This window comes from Ursus maritimus (assembly GCF_017311325.1).
Source record: "Ursus maritimus isolate PB19 chromosome X unlocalized genomic scaffold, ASM1731132v1 scaffold_X1, whole genome shotgun sequence".
Lineage (NCBI taxonomy): Eukaryota > Metazoa > Chordata > Mammalia > Carnivora > Ursidae > Ursus > Ursus maritimus.
In genome coordinates this window covers 70,517,910-70,527,845 of record NW_024423319.1, presented here as the reverse complement: position 1 = coordinate 70,527,845, position 9,936 = coordinate 70,517,910, and the positions used below count along the sequence as shown (strand labels likewise).

The following is a 9,936-nucleotide window of genomic DNA, read 5'->3' as shown; positions in this document are numbered from 1 at the left end:
GCTTCTCCTTCTTGTCGTTCTGATGAAGAGAGGTTGCGGGGTTGTTCAGAGCCCAAATAATTGACTGGGTCCCAGGCCGTGCCCCTTGTTTTATAGGGATCTTAGGGATGTGGGCTTCTTCTTTAAAGATTTTATTCATTTATTTATTTATCTGAGAGAGAGAGACAGACAGTCAGCAAGAACGGGAACAGAAGCAGGGGAGTGGGAGAAGAAGAAGCAGGCTCCCAGTGGAGGAGCCCGATGAGGGACTCCTTTCCGGAACGCCGGGATCATGCCCTAAGCCGGAGACAGGCGCTCAATGACTGCGCCACCCAGGCGCCCCGTGTTGTGGGCTTCTTGATTTTTCAGCCTGCCTTCTGTGTTCTGGGGGAGGGGCCTGCCATGCCGATACTCAGGCAACCCCGTTTGGGTAGAGTCTCCGTGTCCCCTGGGAGGGGGGATTGGGATGGGCACGCTGTGAGCCTGTATTTCCAGGCTTTTGTTCTCTGGAGGCTTTCCCTGGAGGTCTGCTTTGCCTCTTCTGAGAGTCAGAGCAGCAGAGGCTGAATTGTCACAAAACAGAGGGCTTGCGGCCCGTTCTCCACTGATGTTCTGGCCACTTTAACTCTGTTACTGTTTGTGCTGCTCAACCCTGCAGCATCCCGGGATGTGTGCCCCACACCTGGTGTCCCAGCCCTCACTTCCAGGGCCGGCGTGTCTCTGTCCTTTGTGTTTCTAACGCCACCAGCTGCCAGCCGCCCTGCACGCTCCCGGATCTCCCGGTCTCAGTCTATGCCCGGTGAGCACACCCGGATTCCAGAGTTCTGTGAGAAGCCTGGTGGTGCGCGCACCCGGTTCAGGATCTCAGTCTGCTGTTCCGAGGGTGCGGACCGCGAGTCCGCCTGCTCCCCCGTGCAGGTGGCCCACCAGCCGCCAGCCGCCCCGCGCGCGCTCTGGGAGCTCCCAGTCTCAGTCTGGATCCCATGAGCACACCGGGATTCCAGTGTTCCGCAAGATGCCTGGTGGCTCGTGCTCCCGGCTCACCGGTCTCAGTCCTCTGTCTCGCGGGTGCCGTCCATGAGTCCGCCGGCTCCCCCGTGCAGGTGGCTGCCGCTTCCTGGTGCCTGAACGTGGCGGCTCCCTCCCCCTTCCGTTTATCTTCCGATATCTGTGCGTGGTTTCACGGCTCCCCTCTTTGTACCTCAATACTTAGCGCTGGAGATGTTCATTTGTAGAGATCTAGATGTATCTTCCTGCGTCTCAGGCTGATTCCGTGGTTATTGAGGCTGGCCTGGTACCTATCCAGCCCGACTCAGGGGACCGGCTGAAAAAGGGGTCCCCTACTCCTCCGCCATCTTAACTCCCCCAGCCTGCCTCAGGGCTTTTTGACTGACTTCTCACCAGGAGCAGCACAGTGACCTTTGGGCTCCAATTCTGCCGAGCCTGCTGACCTTTAATACTCCATGCTTTAGAGATGTGGTATGAGTAGGGGATTGTGCTGGACTTTTGGGGGAGGGTCCTGTGGTGCTGGGACTCAGGCAATGTTGACTGAGCAGGGTAGTCCCGCCAGAGCACAGGGGTGTGAAAATTATTGTAATCAAGTCAGGCAGCTTGTGTAGGCCCTGTGCTGCCTCCTGCAGGTGGCTCTGTGTTTATGCTGAGGGGCAAGGGAGTGAAATGGGACCAGCCAGTTCTTTTGTCCCTGGAGAAACATCTCTGTGAGCACTGTCTCTCAGGGAAGTACTCACATTAGAATAAATAATCTCCCCTCTGTGTGTCCCAGGAATTTTTCAGATCACTGTTTTCAGGTGGCCTACCTCCCCTTTTCTGCCCGTCTTCTCCCCAGGAGCAGTGCAGTTCCCTCCAGGCTCATAACAGCCAAGCCTGTTGACATTTAAAATTCTAGACTTTAAGCCCTGCTAGTTGTAAGAACTCAGAAAACTCAGCCCTCTTGTTTTCCCTGTCAATGGCTTTGGGAAAACATTCTCCTTGTGTGTGCCCTTGTGTGCTCCTCTTTCTTTCTCTCACCCTTCTCTTGTGACCATGGCTCCCTCTCATCTGCAGCACCCATGATCCATTTGTCCCTCAAACCATGTCTCCCCACTTCCTACCTTCTTCAGTGTGGCCTTTTCTCACCCTTTAGTTGTGGAGTTTGTTCTGTTGGTCTTCAGGTTGATTTCTTGGATATTTAGGATGATTTGATAATTATCTCATTGTATTCATGGGACTAGACCAACCTAGGGTCTTTCTGTTCTGACACCATCTTCCCAAATCCTGGTTTATTTTTCTTTGAATTTAGCCTGGTAGACTCCCTTTAGTATTTATTGTAGGGCAGATTACTAGCAACTAATCCAGTTTTTGTTTACCTGGGAATATCTTCATTTTTGAAGTTTAATTTTGCGTGATGCGGAATATTATTGTAGGGTTACAGGGTTTTTGTCTCACAGAGTCGAGGAATGAATCTCCTGGACACAAAAGGGTGAAGTGAGGTGAAAGTTATTAAGTGAAGTTGAGAACAGAAAGGAAAGAAAAGGAGCTCTGTAGAGTGAGAGTCGTCCTGAATGGGTTGCCACTGAGGGCTTTTATGGTCAGTCTTTTATAGAAAACTGACCAGGGAACTTGGTAAATTTCTTGTCCATAGCACCTAAAACCAAACACTGTGGATTTGTAAATATCATGAGAATATCCTGTCTATGTTTAGAACGAACATGGTGGATTTGTAAATTTCATAAGCATATCCTTTCTATATTTAGAACAAAGATGGTGGATTTGTTACCTTTCCTTCTCTCTGGTTAATATCTATAACATTTCTTCACATCTGGGATTTCTGTGAGCCTGGTCATGTAGCTCCCTACCTGTCTTTCTCTTCCTAGCCTCACCTGTCCCTTACTCATTATCTTGAAAGTTCCCTCCACCCCAGCCTTTTGAATATGCTACTTTGCTGTCTGATCCTTCAGGATTCCTGATGAAAAATTCAGCTGTTAATCTTATTGAGGATTTCTTGTTCATGATGAGTATTTTTCTTTTTTAAAAATTTTTAAAATTATATTATGTTAGTCACCATACAGTACATCCCTGGTTTTTTGATGTAAAGTTCGATGATTCATTAGTTGCGTATAACACCCAGTGCTCCATGCAATACGTGCCCTCCTTACTACCCATCACCGGCCTATCCCATTCCCCCACCCCCCTCCCCTCCAAAGCCCTCAGTTTGTTTCTCAGAGACTGTAGTCTCTCATGCTTCACTCCCCATGATGAGTCTTTTTCTTTTGCCTTTTTAAAAGATTTTGTCCCCTTCCTTATCTTTCAGCAGTTGACTGTGATATTTTTAGGTGTGTATATCTGAGTTTATCTTTCATTAGGTGTGTATTGAGCTTGTTGGGAGTGAAGGTGATCTTTATTTTTATCAAATGTGGCAAATATTCTTTCTTTGTATTCCTCCCTTATTCTAGGATTTCCATTGTGTGTGTTGTTATGTTTATGGTGCCTCATAAGTCTCCAAGATTCTGTTGATTTTTCTTCATTCTTTCTTCTTTCTGTTCCATAGATTTGGTAATCTTAGTTGACCTGTCTTTAGGTTCACTGATTCTTCTGTCTGCCAAATTCTAATCTTGACCTTGTGTAGTAACGTTTCCATGTCTATTATTGTATTTTTTAACTACGGAATTTTTAGTTGATTCTTTTAAAATATTCTCCAACTCATTATTGATATTCTGTATTTGGTGAGATATTGTTCTCATTTTCTCCTTTAGTTTTTTTTAGATATGGTTCTCTTTAATTCTTTGAATATGTTTAGAATAGCTAATTTAAAATCTTTGTCTAGTAAGTTCAATGTCTGGACTTTCTCATGGACAGTTTCTGTTGATTACATTTTTTTAGTATAAGCCAATGTTTCCTGTTTCTGTGTGTCTCCTAATTTCTTGTTGAAAAGTGTGCATTTAATATTGTATAATGTGACAATTCTTGAAATGAGAACCTCTCTCTTTCCCCATGGTTTATGTGTTTGTTGTTGTTTTCTTCTTTATTGACTTCTTGAACTAATTCTTTATTTAAGTCTGTATTTTTGTTGTGTGTGGCCACTGGTCTTTGGTAGGTTAGCTTAGTGATCACCTACTGATTGGACAAGGATTCCATGAAATATCTTGAGCCAGCAAGTTTCCCAGCTTTTGGTGAAGGGCTTCGTTGGGTGTATGTTATGGCATGCCCCCAACACCCAGCTAGTCAGTTTGCAACTCTACCTACCATTCTCTCCCTGCTTGTTCCGGGCCTCAAGGTCAGATAGAAGTGAGAGATTAGGGCCATCTCAAATTTTTCATGAACATAGACACAGCCTGGGGTGTGCACACATTCCTTCACATGTGCACGTCATTCTAGATTCTTAGGGATAGGTTGTAGCTTTGCATAGGTCCTGTGCACATGTCATTCTCCAAGTTGCCATTCTCTAATTTTTTTATGAAGCATTTTGGGTTCCTGGACCCAATTCCAACGTATTTTTGGGAGTGGATTCCCCACACTAACAAGCAATTCTCTGAAGACCAGCTTAATGTCCTACCATTCAACTCAATTATGACACCATCTCCCTGGAAACCAGATTCTGCAGGTCAAGGGTTCAGTTGTACAAGACTGCACTACTGCTTTCAGATGTCTGTCACAAGTCCAGTGCTTCTGACCAACTGGCTATAAACTAAAGGTTCCCACAATGCCCTTCTTAGGTTTGATTCATTTGCTAGAATGGCTCACAGAACTGAAAGAAATATTTTACTTACTAGATTACAGGTTTACTATGAAAGGATATAACATAAGAACAGCCTCATAGAAGGTATGTATAGGGCATATTATGGGAAAAGGGTGTGGAGCTTCCATGCCCTTTCTGAGCGTACCATTTTCCCCACTTCTCTACATATTTACTAACATGGAAGTTCCTTTTGGGTTTTTATGGAGGCTTCATTACATAGGGATGATTGATTAAATCATTGACCATTGGTGGTTGATTCAACCTCTAGTCTCTTTCTCCTCCCCAGAGGTCAGAAGAGTGAGGATGAGAGTTCCAATGCTCTAATTACATGATTAGTTCTTCTGGCAACCAGTCCCTGTTTTTAGATGTGGTCCAAAAATCATGCCATTAGCCTAACAAAAGAATTTTATGGCTCTCATCACTTAGAGTGAGTGGGGGAATGGGCAAAATGAGTGAAGGAGAGCAATAGGTACAGACTTGTAGCTATGGAATGAGTAAATCACCGGGATGAAATGTACGGCATAGGGAATATTGTCAGTGGCATTTTAATAGAATTGTATGGTAACAGACGGTAGTTACACTTGTGGTGAGCGTAGCATAATGTTGTATAGAGTTGCTGAATCACTATGTTGTACACTTGAAACTAATATGACATTGTATGTCAGGAATACTTTACTAAAAAGATTTTAAAGTAAGTTACCAGATGCTGGAAGATATGTGGATCAACTGAAATTTTCATATATTATTGATAGGAATACAAAGTAGTACAATGACTTTGGAACAACAATTTGACCCTTTTTTTAATGTTTTAAGATACACTTACCAACCAATCCTATAGCCGTTTTATTGGACCCTTATGTATTTACTCAGGATAAATGAAAATATATGTCCTAGAAAGATTTCTACATGAATGTTTAAAGTAACGTTCTTCACAATAGTGAAAAACTAGAAACAGCACAATGTCCATAAATAAGTGAATGAATGAATTATGGTATATTTATACAGTGGAATCTACTCAGCAACAAAAATAATGAATTACAGATAAACGAATTTCTAAGATATTGTGCAGACTAAAGTAATTTAGATATGAGTATGTTCTATATGATTCCATAGAAGAAAATAGTGATAATAAGTAAATTCTTTTCTATACAACATTAATTGCCTGACTAATTAATTCTGTTTTATTCTACCTTATTCCCAGAAAGCTTCAGTTGCCTAAAAAACACTATCCAGCTACATTCTAGAATGAGTGTGGGAAAGACATTATAGAAGACATGTGAATCAGAAGGTGGTATAGAGAGAACCCTCAAAGATAGCTTGAACAATTATGAGACAGAGGCTTGGTGGACAAGGATGCAGAAGTATTGGGAAAGATAGAATAATGATTTTACATGGTCTAGAGTGATGTAGTAAGTTTTATTTTAATAAGGAAATAAATGCCCCATACCTAACAAGCATTTCTAGGTTATCTATTGATTCTTTGAAGTCCAAAAGTTACCCAACTCATTTCTCTGAAATACATGACTCATTTCTGGTACTTTTCTTAGTACAGAGGTCAAATATATGAGACTTTCTTTCAATGAAGAGCTGTCAATTTGTGCTTGTTTATATTTGCGAATGTGATTTGTCTGCATAGTCTCATTTTTTATTTGTTTGTTTATAAGGTAAGTATAGTACCTACCTTTGTGTTTTCAAGAGGAGTAAGTGAGAGTGCTTATGGAAAGTCCTTCATAAACTTTTTCAAGCTCTGTGCAAATATAAAGTAGTGTTTTTAATCAGGCTAGATGTCTAGAGAAGAGAAGTTGGTACAAATAATGAAAATGGGAATGAATGCATCTCCTTTCTTACCCCATGCTTTTACTTACAAAATAGTATGAATGTAAAAAAAATCATAATATTTGTGGTTTCTCAAATATTCAGATAATTGTAAAAGAGCACTTATTATTAACTGTACCTTGTTTGTATCAAGAAAAAACTGAAGGAATCCAGGTATTTGTGAAAGGGCAATATAATGAATATTCTTACTTAATTTCCCTGAGTGACACAGAAAGCACATGGGGGAATTCTGGACTTGTCCTTTTCTGCTGCTGGCCAAAGTGGCCAGAGAAAAGTGATTGTTTTCCAGCCGTGGAGCCAGTTTTGTGTTCTCTTTGCTGATGAAATATGGAAAACAGGGTGCGCATGCTCCTTTTACATTTATGTGGACCAGATTTGAAGTAGAAAATGTTACTCCAGAGTATGGAAATTTGAGAAGGCATGGTAACCTGGTCTGCAGTCCCTACTCTTTGTAAAACCTTTCTTCTTCTTCCTTTTTTAAAGATTTATTTATTTATTTGAGAGAGAGAACAAGTGGGGGGAGGGGCAGAGGGCAAGTGAGAGAGAGATTCTGAAGCAGACTCCACACTGCGTGTGGAGCCTGACACAGGCTCAGTCCCACTACCGATGAGATCATGACCTGAGGCGAAATCATAAGTAAGACGCTTAACCGACTGAGCCACCCAGGCACTCCTCTCCTTCTCCTACTTCTCCTCCTTCTTCTCCTCCCTCTCCTGCTTCTCCTCCTCTTCTCCCCACCTCCTCCTTGCCAATGATGTGTTCAAAGGGTCAAATCTCTAAATACTGAAAATAAGGTCTTCTGAAAATGGGATGTAGACAAGATGGCAATAAAATTCTAGGCAGGTTAATCTGCTCTGGCCAAATGTCTGGACATGTTTTATTGTGTTTGTGCTTAACCATGTTAGCTTTTTATTGAAAGGAATAGATGCTGTTGTTTGCATTGTCTCCCTTTCTGTTAGTCTGAGAGCAAAAATTCTCATAAGCCTATGTATCTGATAGCTGAGAAGGTGGAAGATGATGAAACTTTGGAGTTAAAGAAGAAATAGGAAAAGGGAGCCAAAAATAACCAAAAGTTCGAGCTTTCTTAGGATATGGTCTAATGAATTACTTTAGTTAGTGAGAGCAGTGCCCCTTAAACTTTAAAGGGCATATGAAGCCCCTAGGGATTATATGAAAATGCAGTTTCTGATTCAGTAAGTCTGGGGTTTGACTTGGGAATATGTATTTCCATAAAGCTCCCAGGTGATGATAATTCTGCTCTGAGAGCCACTCAGAGTAGCAAGGCTGGAGAGTTTGGCTGGACTTCTTGGTGAAGGTCATATTTTAAAAATTTCACTAAAGATAATTTGTCAAAAGGCTAACAAAATGTAATTTAGTTTTATACCTTCATTGGACATTTATATAATAAAGTTCAAAATTATTCTCCAAAAATAAAAGCATTTGTCTGGCCATACCATCCTGAAGTCTTTCATTAATTGCCTCCCTAGTTCAGGTCCCTTGGGGAATACTGTGTGAACAAGTTAAATTTGTTCTCCTGCCAGATAGTATCCTAACCCAGGCTGCCATATGGTTAATATGTAAAATATCCAAGTTGTGCCTGTGTTGCCATGGAAAAGGCCCTGGAGAGATAGACAGACCATCTGGCTTCTACTGTTGACACTGCTGGCTAGCTCAGGGACCTTGAGTACCACAACTCTAAAATTCAGCTGTTTTTTTTTTTCTTTTCCTTTGTAGAATGATTATGGGTATTTGTTTGGTGAGAGGTGAGAAAGCATTTAGTCCATTGCCCATAATTGGTGCTCAATTAATGCTTAAAGATACTCTTTTAGGAGTAAAACTAAGTAGTTTTAAGTCTTACAGGCTTTGGGTAGAGGAAGTCAGAGAGGACAGGAATTGAGATTAAAACATGTTCCATAACTTAAAAGGACTTCACTTCATTTCTTCAGAAATGAGTAAATCAGTTAAAGTACATCAGTCTTTACCATTTCTTCTGTTTCTCTTACTTTGCAGATTATTCTTCAGCTGTTCAGAAATTTTCTCAGACACTTCAGTCCTTTCAGTTTGATTTTATTGGAGACACTTTGACTGATGATGAGATTAACATCGGTAAGTCTTCAGCTGCATGTGGCCTTGTGCCTCTTGAGGCAGTTCTGAGACCATGCAGTCTCCTAGGTTTCTGGATACAGGGAACCTGGGCATCTTCATCCTCTGTCGTCTGGTGCCAAGCTCATGGGAGGCTGCTTACGAAGGATAAAGAAACGTATTGCATGGTGCACTGGGTGTTATACGCAAGTAATGAATCATGGAACTTTACATAAAAAACTAGGGATGTACTGTATGGTGACTAACATAATATAATAAAAAAATATTATTAAAAAAAAAAGAAACACTGTCTCCCAGTCCCATTCCCCTCTCACACAAAAGCAATAAAAAGATATCCCTTAAACCTCCACTGAGGCCTTTGACTCAGTCAATCGTCAGGGGACTTTTTCTTTCAAGAATCTAATACATGAAAATAGATATTTTTAAAGGATAAATTAAAGAGTGATTTAAAAAAAAAATCCAAAATGATTTAGAATAACAGTCCTCTAAGGAATAAACTCCTCTAGAATGTTTAAAAGTAGCATTTATTTATGTCCAGCTTTTCAGACAACAGGACATTTGACATCTCTCTTGGAAATTGAATTTAACAACTCACTCTGTGAGCTGTGTGATCTTGGACAGATACTTCCATTTGTTGAGCCTTAGTCTTGTCATCTATAATATGTGGTTAATATTAATATAAAGAATGTTACCAGGAAGAGATTGAACAGTGGAAGTTAAAGAAATTTGTGTTTGTGTTAGTTATTATGAAGTTAAAGTAGTGTCAGCAAACTATGGCCCTTGGGCCAAATCTTGCCTGCCACTTTTTTTTGGTAAATAGAGTTTTGTTGGAACACAGCCACATTTATTCATTTAAATATTGTCTAAGGATACTTTTGTGGTAGGACAACAACACTGAATAGAAGTGGCAGAGACTAGATGGCTTTCAAAGCCTAAAATATTTGTTCTGGTCATTTAAGAAAAAGTCTGGTAACCAGTGAATTAAAGAGTTAGTGTAAAGCATTTGCTAGACAAGAACATTGAACCACAGAACTATTGCAAATGATTTAGTGTCACTGAAACAAGTTAGTTACACAGTTGTGTTTATGAACCCCAGTGTTAAAATATAAAAATGTATTATTATTATTTATGATCATTGTAGTAAATATGAATAATAATATAAAACTATAAATTACCTATGATAGTAAGATATTCCAGCACAGACACGATGTATTGGATGGTATTGGCATATTATATTTTAGCTCTCTTTTGTACATGTATCTCTTTTATGTATATGCAATTAG

General features: G+C 40.7%; 1 protein-coding gene across 1 annotated transcript in view; it reads left to right on the top strand.

Annotated features, from left to right (window-relative positions):
- OPHN1 (oligophrenin 1) overlaps positions 1-9,936 on the top strand; it is a 624,918-nt gene that overhangs the window by 163,038 nt on the left and 451,944 nt on the right. Inside the window, exon 3 of the mRNA XM_040630677.1 lies at positions 8,561-8,656. Coding sequence (XP_040486611.1) covers positions 8,561-8,656 — 96 coding nt within the window. The remainder of the gene's footprint in view (positions 1-8,560; positions 8,657-9,936) is intronic.